The sequence below is a fragment of the Notolabrus celidotus genome, chromosome 5 (genome assembly GCF_009762535.1).
Source record: "Notolabrus celidotus isolate fNotCel1 chromosome 5, fNotCel1.pri, whole genome shotgun sequence".
Taxonomy (NCBI): Eukaryota; Metazoa; Chordata; class Actinopteri; order Labriformes; family Labridae; genus Notolabrus; species Notolabrus celidotus.
This window is the reverse complement of record NC_048276.1, coordinates 25,115,759-25,129,646: the sequence shown is the minus strand read 5'-3', so window position 1 is coordinate 25,129,646 and position 13,888 is coordinate 25,115,759. Positions and strand designations below refer to the sequence as shown.

Here is a 13,888-nt window from a genome sequence, read left to right as displayed (position 1 = left end):
GTTTTGTCATGAAGCTATTGGTGGAAATAACAGCAAAAAACTACAGATGTAAGATATTAATGTGCCATCGCTCAGAAAGCTGGTTGTGGCTTTGTCACTGACAAATAATCATTGGTGATGATGCTGAGGATGCATGGAGGCAGTGAGAGTTTGTACCTGGGGCACTTAAGTGACAAAATAAAGACCCTCAACCGCTTCAGCCTGTTACAAGAATGCACTGCTTGTAACAAACGTTTAGAGCGGTTTTATTATCAATGATGTATTTTAAGCTCGTCATCATCTCGTTTTGGGTGCGTGAAAAAATATTTCTGACAAACTTTTTTTGTTATAATTATGACAAAACTTGTGGCAGAAGCCTCTGATCTCTCCCTGCTTACTGCACTGAATGGTGGATTCACTAAGAACATACTGTGGCTCCTTAACTGGATGAGTTTATCATCTAACTGTGCGAGGCTGAGTTTGTGAATCAGGTGTTTTTTTGTACTGAGGTTCATTTCCAAAGAGAGGGGACAATGTGGCCCCAAATGAACACACAATGGATTATTTAAATGTGTGCAAACAACACAGGAGCACTGAGACACTCTTTAATCTGCAGCACGTTAGGGTGCATTTAACCCTTTGTGCGTGCACTGTGAAGACGACATCATTTCTGGCTTTGAACAGTCCAAAGCTACGTCTGTGTGGGATAACACGACATGCTTTCCTGAAGAGGATAGTTGTCTTGTTCACCTCTTCAAAATCATGCCAGTCTATGTTCCATTTTTCAATGGCAGCAGAGGCGAATTTCTTTGCAGTCTTATTGGCTGAGGGGGTGACGATGATGGTTTTTCTTCATTAATTTAAACGGTTGAAGGAGTATTTTGAAAAGGGAATAGTCCATTTTAGTAGCCGGTGGTAGGTCAGTGGTGTTACTGGAGGTGCAGCAGCTCCACTATTCTCTACCTCTCTCTCTCCCCTCTGGTAACAGTGCCATATTGTGAACTTAAAAATTAAAGACCTCCAAAATTACGGTTTAACGCAGGATTAGGATATTGGCCTAACTGATATAGGTCTATTCTAAAACATATTTCCCCCTTGTTTGCGGTTTTTGAAGCCATTTTGGTCATTTTTAGTGGCTTTTGGCCCTCAGAAGGAACTGTGTAATGTCACAGAGCTGTAATGATAGGGTGAAATTGTTCCAATGCTGAGCCAGCATCAGAGGTAGTAACAGAGGAGAAATGCCATTACGTGGCCAAAACATCAGTTGACACTGCATTGTGTGTGTGTGTATGAGTTTATGTCTGCGTGCCTGAAGTGGCTTCTGTTCGTCTGTGCAAAGGCAGAGGGACAGTTAAGCTTTATTACACTGCTGTTACAGACTTTAAAAAATAAAATGTGCTACAGACGGCATGAACTGGAGGTGTAAGGAAATATGCACTACATGATAAAAGAGGAAGCTTAATTTACCTTCAATTATAAAAGAAAAAGTCACATTGTACAAAAGAGGGTGATGATGAACACACAGGCAGAGAGAGAGAGCGGGCTCTCTGTGGCGTTTCTCAAAGCTGAGACTTGTTTGATCTCCTCTGATCACACCCACCATTGTTCTCTACTCATCCCAACACAGCCGAACAAAGACGGACAAAATACAACCATTGACCGAGAGAAAGAGGAGACGTGTTCCTGATGAAGAGCGTGGGCCTCTAAATCCTTGCTCAGGGTTCTTTGTTTTAGAGGGCAGCTAAGCCACAGGGGTCACACCCCCCAGATACCACAGGTCAAGAGGATAAAGCCCACCCCAGCAGAGTCATCTGTCAGAGAAGGACGCATGGTAATACGTTGTGTGCATGTCACAGTCTGTGCTGTCAGACAGCATCACTCTGTCTGCTCGTAGTGACACATCTCTAACAGCAGGTATCTGACACCGTCAGATACACAGGAGGACAAACCTGTTACTGTTTTAGATACAAGTCTATCTTAACCTGTCTCTGGTGTATTTACAGGTGTATACAGAAAAACTGCTAACCCAGTACCAAAGTGTCCTAACATATTCATAATATAACTAATCAGGAGGCTGGGTTTGATGCTGTCAGTAACAATATCATTTTCTTGAAAGCCATTTATCCTCCAAACTCAAACCCTCTCACTCCCCAGATTAAAATATCTCAGATTAAAAGATTATTTCTGCCGTCGATGCTGATTTTTGAAACAGGATTTTGGGTGCATAAGCGTGTTTGCATTGATCACTCAGCAGCACGGAGGGGCTGATCAATAAGAGAGGACAAACTAATCTGTAAATGTGATTAATTGAGCTAATCCTGTTTACTGAGGGACAGCACCAATGATCATTTCCAAATAGCACTATTGGAGGTGATCAATGAGAGAGATCGCTCCATTAGCACAGGGCAGCTGAGGCTCCACTCACTGACCTTGTTCCGCCTGTCTGGACCCGGCTGCTGGTCTGGCTCAGGTTCTGGACTGCAGTCACATTCAGCTGCAGACACCTTCAGGTGTCCACTCTGCACTCACACTTTCAGTTCATGATAAAAAAAAACCTGCAGGAGCTGAGGTCTGTCTTCCTCTCAACAGCTGTAGGAACAGCTGAGTTTCCAAAAGATGCCACAAACAGGATTCTTCAACTCTCAGGTTGTGCCAGCACTCAGGGGGAATTTACTAAGAATGGATTGCAGCCACTAATTGCACCAAGAATTACGCATCATCTGCCCTGTCTCAAGGTCTAAGCAAACTGTTCCTATGATATTCAAGCTCAAAAACGCCCACAAAGTTATGAAGCTCTCTGCAGTTCGCTCAAGTTTTGCAACTGACTGTGACTGATGCATCTCCAGTCTGTGCAGCGGAGAGCTGCACTGTGAGGTCTCATCCTGACAGCGCAAAATGTATAATGATGTTTCCACAATATCCGCACTAAGGTACATAACATAATACAGACAACTGGGGCGCGCAGTAAAGAGAATAAAACAGAGAAACTCTGCTCAATGTGAACGATGCCATCGCCCCACCAACTTGTTCACACATCAACTCACCAAAACTTATGGGGACTTCTTGCAGAAATGTTTCTACAAGAGGCTGCAAGGAAAAAGTTGGGATAAAGTCGTGAGGACAAATTTGAAAAGCTGTTTGTGTTCACACATGCAGGTCTGTCCAATGTGTGAAAGGGGCTTAGGCTCAACAAGCTACTGGATTTTCTTGACTGTGATCATGTTTACTTCATCATATAATGAGACTGTGTCCAGGACAAGATACAGGCAGAAAGTAGAAAGCACACAGTCTCCTGTAATGTGGGCCCCTGAAGGCCTGGTTCTCTGATGATGTTGCCCCCTAAGGGCCTGGGTCCCCGTCAGCATGGCCTCCTCTGAGGTTCTAGGGCAGTCAGACCCTTCAGGTGCAGCTAAAATGAGAAGCTGCAGCTTGTGGCCCCTGTACTGAGCTGCAGGGCCCTGCCTGTCAAAGGGGCTCTCAGGGCTGCAGAGTGTAACGAAGCCTCCAGTGGACTCGGAGAGTTCAGGTCAAACACGGCTCCATATGTTCCCCCGGTCAGGCATCTGCTTACAATCTTTGATAATTGCAGGTGGAGCATGCAAGGTCAATTGAGCCAATTAGATTTTTATGGTTGAACCTGTTGCCGTGGTTATAGTGGGCTGTATTTTTCACAGGAAACAGGACCCTAATTCATACAGTGTCAGTTTGGATATTGGATTACCTGTGAAAACAAACAGTGATCAGCAGGCTCTGTGGAGCAGCTTTCCCCAGAACGCTCCTTTGTTGAGCCTGATTTTACTTTCAGGTGCCGCACTGGTGGGATTCTATGACAGCCTTTAACATATGTGTGGGTGTGCGTGTGTGTGTATGAGTCTAACATGCTCTCCACATGTGCACAAGGCATGGAAATCAGAATGTGTCCCTGTGTATCAGGGAACATAATCAGAACTACATCTACATCCATGGCTGCTTCTTCTCCTTTCCTCAGAGCCCCTCTGAGGCAAAAACAACAGGGGAAGTGGGGAGGGGGTGAAGTGAAAGTGGGCCCTCGGGTTTTCAGGTCTGAGCCTGAAGCTCTAAGAAGAAAAAGTCAATAAGTAGGAAGTGTGTAGCTGCAGGCACAGGGATCAAGTTCAGCCGAGCAGGAAAAGAATCATTATGTTCTTCAGACCAGCAAAGTGCTGCTTGACCGACCCCCCCCAACTATCGTTATTATAAGGTGTTCACACATAAACACTGCAGTGTGATGCTAACACTCACACACTCTGCATTCATCATAACACATGATAATCCAGAGAACAATCCTAGTAACAGTGAGGAGTGTGTTGTTCTGCTTTCTACTCTGTTAACATCACAGCATCATCTCAATTCATTTCAATAATATTATCATTAATGACATCATGTTGGAGGCGGGCTCTCCACAGCCCTGAAACTGTCATGAACAGTGACAAGAGTGTGATGTGTATATTACTCAGTAGGAGTTTCTAGAATACATGTGTTATTATTTTCACAACCTTCAGTGATAAAAATGTAAAAATATGAATAATTATTTATGTATAAAAAGAGCTCTGCACAAAAAATCAATGCATTGTGTTTGATGATGCAGGGAAATGAATATGTTTCTGATGAAGTAAGAATAGTGATGGAGAAGAGGATAATTTCTAAATCAGTGTCACCTGATCCAAAGCTCTTTGTGTCGGCTTCTATCCTGACCAACATTATTACAGCAATAATAAACGAGCATTCATAACCTGTGTTTGCTTTAAGTCTGAAAGTGTGTTGCATTGTTATGAGAAGGGTGCTCACAGAGAAAGCATCACTCAGTGGATATGACAGGCGTCATCAAGCCTTCCTTTAAAGAGGAGAACCAGAGCAGAGGTGTGAGAGTTTACAAAGGCCATTTATTAATCATGTCTAGGATTTACATTTCACAGATGATCAAGTTCATGACTACTTCCTGTGGATACAACAGTTTATTTTTCCCTCTAAATATTATCTTTAATCAGCAGATATGGCATCATATTATACACTTTGAATAGATTAGTGTTTTTAAGACAGGAGAAACACTATTACTTATTTATAGTTTTTTGTCTGTCTGTGTATTTTGTTTTACTTGCTGAACTTTTCTGTCTTGACGTATGATATATGAATTTTAAAAGCTGTATCTTGTGATGCTAAAACTCAAATCTAAATGTTAAAAACATACATTTTAAATCAAAATTTGATTTATTATTCATTTTCAGTTTAGATAGTTTAAACACGTTCGGCATGGAAACTTCAATTAAACGTCTAAACAACCAGCTCATTTATTTTTATCACATTTTTTCGTACCTAACAGAATAAGTTCTGCAGAGCATGAGAGCTTTTCCTTGGAACAAATAAATCAATATTAAAATATTAATTGAGCTAAAGATTGTACTCAGTGATCCACATGTTTAGCTTTTCTAATCGCGCTCTTCAAAGTCCACTCAGACTTTTAAACGTTCACAACACTTTAAAATAGGAGGGATTATTTTGACCTTTTCATATTTCTTACACTTTTTATAGAATCACATCTCAAAGTTGGTGCAGCTTTCACTCCCCAGCCTCAGCGTAGATTGGTTACCATTTTAAACCCTTCCAGCAGATCTGTCAACTTAGACTTCTCTCTTACTGGCTGTGTGTTTCTGCACAGAGAGTATGCATCCAAACTGTTCTCTCTTAAAATACCCGACACATTTAAAACTATTAAAGAAGTTTAATACTGGGTCTAAAAAGCCCTCACGTTTCCAAGAAACTTGGACTAAATCAGACTTCCCCTCCAAGAGAAACCACAACCAGATCTCCTGTTAGCCCTGCTCTCCTGCTCTTTGTGTGATGCTAAGCTAGCAAGCTGCTGACAGATATCTTCTGCTCTAAAAAGTGATTAAATGAGTTTTCATAGTGTGTATAAAAGCTGCTGCAGTGTAATGAACGACCTGTGTTACTGCAGAGGTGTGTGTGTGTGTGTCTGCGTGTGTGTGTGTCTGCTGGTGGAGGTTCATTGAGATTCCAGTGAGGTGTGACCTTGTGAGAACACCCCTCTGTGTCTCTGTGCTGCTATTATTAGCCTGCACAGCCAAACAAAGCATTAATACTGAGAACAAACAGTGAGTGAGCCGTCCATTCATCCTCAGCCTCAGTCCTCGGCACTGAGGGTGCTTTCATCAGCTCTGACCTGCAGCAGCTCTCTGTTAGCTCTCACAGCTTTATTCATCCTCCACACAGAGGAAAAGAAGCCGTCATTGTCGTCTGAAAGGACTCTAATAACTCTGTGCTCTGAAATCAACATCTGTTTGACCATCTGATTAACCGCATAAGCATCTCTATACACACTGCTGAGCTGAGGAATGTGAACGGTGAAAACACAAGGACTTTCTGTCTGCTAGATTAACTCAGCAGAAACACAGTGAGGAGGAAAACAGCAACAGGAGGAGTCTTTACACACATCATCTTACACTGACAGAACTGTGCTGTATCGTTGTGATTCTCTGCTCATGTGTATGTTTGGATTATGATCTGCAGATGATGTCATGTAGATAAAGCTCACACAGAGACGAGCAAATCACAGAGTTTTGTATCAGTGATGAATTAAACAACCACTACAGTGAGCAGAGACTGAGAGATCTGACCCTGGTGGACTCACACCAGGTTTAAATCTACATCAAGGCAACACAACACTCCTACTGAATCATCAGATATCACACACATCACCTGTCAGGCTCAGATGTACCATCTTCCTTTGCTTTAACAGAGAAATAATGTGTGGTTACACTGGAGAAAAACACTCAGAGTAAAGGTCAGAGTTCATTTAACATCACACAGGAGCTTCAGACGGACAGTTTGCACCAATATCTGACACAACAATATCAAACACAAGCCCTGTGATGATATACAGAGCTCTGCATGACGCCTGACTAAATCAAAGATGTCCTGCATCTCTCCATCAACCCAGCAGCTCTGTGAGCTAAGATAAAAATGAGTCTGGGACTCTTTAAAGATCAGCTCACGCACTCACATCAGCTGTCTGTTGCTCATTTTTCATCTCAACTTTTTACTCATATTTCATGACTATTCCTCAATGTGTTGCAGAAATGATTTCTAGTTTAAGGCATTCTTTTAGAGTAAATACTATTTTAGAAGTTTGGACCAGACTGATAAAATCACATATTCACCAATTTTAACTGTAAAAAAAATTAACATATATTTTATTTTCCTATTTGACCCCAAAGGGTTAAAATCGTCTTATGATAAAATATGGAATCACTTCACTGTTAAATAAACCCTAAAAGGCTATTTGAAATGAATTTTTTCGATCACTGTAAAATTAATAGAATAAAAAGATCCAAATGTCTTTCTGAAGTGAAAGAGGACTAAGAGTGGAAGTGTTATAGAATTAATATAAATTATGAATAAGTACATTAACTGATCTCAGAATCCAAAAACTGTTCAAAAATAAGTAGTTAAACATGTAAAACTTCAAGATTTTAAATCTAAAATTTTAAATGACAAAAAGAAAAAATAATAATTTAGAAAATGAGCATAAATTCTGGCTTATTTAGAAATTAAACTTTGATAGATAAAAAAACCCTGAAATGTTAATTGATTTAAAATAGAAATGTTTTATAATCCTGATTTTATGAACTGCTGCAGCATCTTTACTATCTGTGGCTTCAGAGATGACTGATGTTAGCAGAGACAGGATGATAAGTACAGACTCATGGACAGCTCAGTCACCACATGGAAACATGCAGGCAGCATTTTAACAACTAAAGCATTGAGTTATTATTAATATATAACAGCAGCAATTATTTTTGTGACTATTTTCACCTTCTTCCTTTCACCTTCATCCTTAGTGGGACACAAGAAGAAGCACGAGGATGGTGTTAAAGAGAGAGCAGGGGGGGCATGCACCAAATGATCACAAGGCGGGAATCAAACCAGCGATCAGTGAGTTGAAGACATTGTCCATGTACGGAGTGCCTGTTCTTCTAGCAATAACAACTGTAATAATGTTGAAATGAGTGTCTATTTAAACAGACTTTATAAACTGATTCAAATCCATAAACAGATCCCTTTATGAGTTGAGACAGTTCACTTCAAGAAGACTGAGATCACATGCTGCTGCTTTGTTAACAGGTCATACTCACCTCATGATAATGCAATAAGTGACTTAACACACAGCTGGATCTTTACAACAACTCTACTCAAATCTAAAACAAACAGTTAGATCACATTCATGTGACTAAAACTGATTTTAATGTTATTATCATATCTAAAGGCACAAACTAAAGGTCTGACTCTGACTGCACAACCCGAACTGTGAGCATGAGTGATCAGACTCTGCATGAGGAGGATCTAGTCCAACACAAACATGAGTTTAATAAAGTGTATGGTTTGAAAGTTAAAACACACACATGATTAAATGTTTGAGTGCTGCAGGGGTTAAATCAGAGCATCATTGGCTCCCTCTCTGCTCCACTCCACTCAGAGCCTGTCAGCTCCACCTCATGGTTGATCTCTCTCCATCATATTTAGAGCCTAATCAACACATGTGCTGCAGAAATAAAACAAGCATTCCTTCATAATAACATTAATCAAGCTGCTGCTCAGAAACATCTGGAAAGTCAAATATTAGCACACAGGTTGGGGGTTCACTTTGTGTGGAAGCTAAATGACAACAGTGTCTGTTTCAATCAGCTCAGCGCTGCTCCACCGGCCATTTTTCAAACTTTATGACACTTTTAATTGTTCCCACCTGCAGCCTGAGAGCTGCTCCACCCACAGCACAGCTCCACACAAAGACTCTATTAGACAGACCTGCTCTGCTGCACCCAGGTCAGACACCACCATAATCAGTTCCAGCCTCTGTGTGTGTGTTTGTGTGTGTGTGTGCATGGCCAGAAAAGATACACCTCACTACCACACACACAAGTGCAAGTGTGAACACACATAGTCATGAGTGAGTGAGTACTCTACATGAGGAGTTTCATGAAATAAAACTGGTTAACTTCAGTTCAAATATTCCTCACAAAGGCTCCTCATACACCGCTGTGTGTCTCATCAAATATCAACAGATGTTTCTTTTTTTTTTTAAATAAAAAATAAATAAACCCTGCTGGTCAAACTCTCCACTCAGAAAGTGAAAAAGAAAGGAGGTAAAAAAACAACAACAGTTGTTTGATCACACACAGACAACGAGTGTTTTGTAGCTGCAGGTCAGACCTGGACTGAACACCAGGGACCAGGAGAGGGCCTTCAGGGGCCTCATGTAGACAGACTTGCATGGATCTCCTACCGAAACATGGTGTACGCTCAAATCCAGAAAGCGTTGTATGCACAAAAATATCCAGATGTATGAATCTGTGCCGAGGTTCAACAGCTGTAGAAACGTGCATATGCCAGCCATGAAGTTGGTGTGAGGCACCGCACTTTTCCATGGTCTTTTCACTCTTGATACATCTGAACTTTGCCGTGAAAAAGAGCTTACGCCACGTTTTTGTGCGTACGCAACTACGCACCCTTTGCACATGAGACCCCTGGTGTTCTGATTGGAGGGGCAGCCAATGTCAAGTATGGACTAAAGCAAAGGAAGGTCAGCTACAGTAGGTCAGACCTACAAACCATCAGCACAAACATTTTCTGACCTCATGCTCTGATCTTTGCACGTCCTCAGAGTATGAACACATGAACTGTACACGCAGTTAGTGTGAGGAGGAGGAGAGGAGGACAAATGGAGAGAGTGTAAAGGTGCAGCTGATCAGCGTGTACATTTTACAGTGTAGGATCATCCCCCATGATCAGAAGATCCTTGGAAGCTTTATTATCATGGTGTCAAATAGACTTACTGCCAATGAATCCCTAAGCAGAGTCTCAGTTGTTGATATTAAATCAAGTATGACTGCTTTGTATCAAACTGTGTCTCAACTTCTTTCTCTCTCGCCGTATCTGTACTTATCTTGCAGCCATTGGTTGTGTGTGACAGCGATCAGTATTCTAATTCTGGTGATGTTATCCTACAGCCTGCTGCAGTCTGTAGCTGAAACTTAGCCACATTACACAAACTCAATCATACAACACTGTGTTAAGTCCAAAACCTGAAGATATTAAGGACGCAACAATACAGTTAGCCTACGGTTCAAAATGGCTTTTCAATTTATGAACATTCCTTGTGTACTGTATGTAGTTTGAAGTCCTTCTCTCTACATTTCTGAATCCGACAAACTTTGAATAGTCACAGTGAAGTCACTCTCTGTTGCCCGAGAGCAGTGAGAGCTTTGTGCTTTCACCATTTGTTTACAATCCCTTTGTGCGTTGTTAGAGGAATAGATGTCAGTAATTACCTTGCTCCAAAAAATTAAAGAAAGGGTACTTTTTAACGCCCATCGAACATTGTCATAAGGTGACAAAAGCACACATCTCCTGCCACTGTAAACAGCGCCAAATCATGGACTATGAACCCCCCCACTGCCTTTGTTGTTTTTGTGTCTTCTTGAATCAGTATGAAAGAAGGCATCAGTAAGGGTCTGTTTCTGAGTTATCTGCTTGGCTATCCTGCTTCCAGTCAGTGCGGGGTGATGGCACTTCAGATGTGCAGTCATGTTTGAAGTAGGCGACGCGTGTAAAGCTATGTTTTTTTGTCACTTTTTTGTTAACACACTGAAGATTTGAAAGCCTGTGGTACTTCCTCATGTTGCTGCCTCTTCACCGCTTGCTGTGTTTAAGTGATTTATCAAATCTGACACCAGCATTGTCAGCTTCCCCCAACTTTACCCCATACAGACTGGATATGTACACATGGGGAGGAGTGTCCTCCTCCTAGTGTGTCCCTAGAAGATACAGATCTTAACCAAACACTGTTATTTTGACTGATTCCTAAAATGATGTGATCTGTGATCTCATCTGAACAGTGTGATTTGTGATCTGTGAACTCATCACAGTGTTGGACACGTGACTGTGTGACCTCAGTATAACTCAAACATGAGACAGACTGAGAGGACTGTGTCTTACCCGTCCAGCAGGTCCATGGTGGATGTGACCACTTCTGCATACAGCAGAGTATGACCCAGCAGGCTGGTCTTCAGGTTCTCTTTGTAGATCTCCATATTGAAGTGGGTCCAGCTCTGAGTCTGTGGAGAGTCTGTGACCAGGACTAGAGAGTCCTGAGGCCGGTCAAATCCACCCTGGAGCTCCGAGCAGGACACCATCCTGAGGGGGGCTTTAGACACGGTAACCAGGCCGTCTGGAGCTACACGTGTCTGCAGCCACTGAAGGAACACAGACTTGACCTCCTGAAACACAGAGGGACCAGAGCAACATCAGCAGGGTCTCAACATCAGCTATAGTGCACACTTTTATTAAGCATCTACAGACCTGCTGTGAAGATGTATAAACGTGTGTACTGATGAGTATCACCACATTTTATTTATCTGATCATTTATAGAATCTCAAAAACAAAGCAAAGATTTGTATCAGTGGTTCATCTTGGTCACTTGGTGGCAGTGTCGTAATCTCAATTCAGATTCCAGACTCCTCCTCTGTAATGTGAAGTGAGACAAAAACTGCAGTTCCCTGAGTGTCCACTTGAGGCTGTCTCCTGAAGTGAGTCTGTGGCTGTTTTCGAAATGGCCTGCTACATACTATCTACTAATGTAGTAGCCAGTAGGTATTGCCTAATACATACTGTGTATGAATTTAGTATGTAGTATGATTGTTCTGTTGGATCTGTGTTGCAGTACGCTGAGCCAGACGTCACTGAATTTCCGGTTTCGGAATGCGGAAGTAAACAACGGACAAGCTGATAGCGAAGCTGCTTCTTTAGCACCACTTTTGATTTAAAAAGTTAGGAAGTGGTTTATATGTAATTTAATAATTTTCACAGCACCTAAAAACTGAGTTCCCCCCCGTCAAAAAAAGAAGAGAAAAGAAAAAGCAGAACAAGCGCTCTGCATTGTGAGAAACAGTATGCGGGGCAGACTGGTCTGATGCAGACTGAGAAAATTTCCCGAATCAGTAATCATCTGGGTAGTTTTGGCATACTGCAGATTTTTCTCTTGTTCACATACTACTTGCTGAATTTTGGCCAAATCAGTACGTACTGCTAGTATAGTAGGCGGTTTCGTAGACAGCCCTAGTGTGTCTTTCTGCTCTGCCCTCCATCTGCTCAGCCTCTACACACAAACTCCTCATTCACTGATAAATACTTATTGTGAGGTCCTTTTAACATCTTATACATACACACACTTCTCATGTTTATGTCTGTTACAGACAGAGAGCAATGTCACCTGGTCCCTTCTGTCAGCATGGAGCAATGCACTGTTGTCAGTGAGCCTAACAGCACTGATCAATGACTGACAGAGCACACTCTCAGCTGATACACACACCACCACACACTGCCTCTGGATTATAAATGATCATTCAGAGTAAAGATTGTATTTTGGGTATACATCATTTTTAAGGAAAATTTTCATTGATTATGCCCTTCATGACTATTAACAGTATGATAAATGTTAGTCTGTGTTCAGTGACTTTTCTTTACGAGCACTGTGTGAAGTTCAAAATTCTGGCTTAATGATGACTCTTGTGCTAATATTGAAGAGTGTGAATGCAAAATGTAGCAGTTCATTTATTGTTATGTATTAACTTGATATTTAACAAAGAAATATCAATGATACATGTACATTTTAGATAAAAAAGAATTGATTATTTTAATTTCAGCGTAAGTGATCAGCGTAAGTTCAGCACTAAGACTGTAAAACCATATTCTAGATGTTTTATTGAGTATTCAAATGCTGTGGCTGATTTAAAGTCAGGGGTCTGTAATCACATCATATCATATTGTATAGTATAAGTTATGATTTTGTCTTTGTCCGATTGTGCGTGTCAGGATCACTTATCATTGCAGACAGAAACATTAAATATGAACTCTGAGCGGTTTGTGTTAAATGAATGTTTAGAGTAAATGTGTCTAATGGATGACACGGTGTGATCAGTCCACTCTGCCCTGATTCAGTCTGCTCTCATTAATCAGGTTCTCTCCCGAGTCCTCTCACATGTTATATTTAAAGTTATTATTCTCTCTTTGTATGTGGTGTAATAACTCTGTGTAAATGAAGAGTTGATTGAATGTGATTGGATCTGGCATAAACATGAAGTCAATCTGAGGAGAGCTAACAGACTGTGATGTGTTCAGAGAGTGATGATGACTCTTCACATTAGTCATAAACTCAGTAAAAACAAACACTATCCATCTTATCCAGCAGAACCTCCCTTCAGTCACCATGTTCTCGTTGTTAGCACTACAGAACAGTTATCTCAGCAGTTACAGACTTCAGATTTCTGCCATTCAAATATGCTGATTTCAAAGTCCTGCTGACAGCACATGCTCAGGTATAGAATCTATGACTTCTAATAGTCAGTAATCCTTCTGAGGCTGATCCACACTGCATCATTCTGTCAGCAGAGTGTAGTTCAGTGGGAGCAGAATTTGACACGTTGGACTCCCTCTCTGCACACACAACAATCTGGAAACTATTCTGCAGACTCACTATTTCATTGGCCTGCTGCTTGTTGGAACAAAGTGACTGAGACAGCAGGGTCAAAGGTCACACAGCAACCCAAATAATCAACGGCACAGGCAAAAACAGCAACAAGATAAAAGTTAATACCGCTGATGTTTATTACACCCAGTATCCCAAAAGTTGAGATGTTCGCTAATTTAAATATGCATTTTTCACTAAATGTGTGTGGACTGAGAGATCTGATTTTCTCTTTAGTGTGCCCTTAGTGTGTTTACACCTTAAGTTAAGGCTGCCCACCTGTGATCCCATCACCCAGGAGGCATGCTGATACCAGGTGTAAGCAGGATGAACTACTGAGAGATACAGTAGTT

The 13,888-nt window shown here is 41.4% G+C and overlaps 1 protein-coding gene across 2 annotated transcripts in view; it reads right to left on the bottom strand.

Moving 5' to 3' along the window:
- Window positions 1–13,888, bottom strand: part of hlcs (holocarboxylase synthetase (biotin-(proprionyl-CoA-carboxylase (ATP-hydrolysing)) ligase)) — a 37,140-nt gene that overhangs the window by 13,474 nt on the left and 9,778 nt on the right. For both annotated transcript variants that reach the window (XM_034683377.1, XM_034683378.1), the window contains one exon: window positions 11,008–11,288. In XM_034683377.1, coding sequence (XP_034539268.1) covers window positions 11,008–11,288 — 281 coding nt within the window. The remainder of the gene's footprint in view (window positions 1–11,007; window positions 11,289–13,888) is intronic.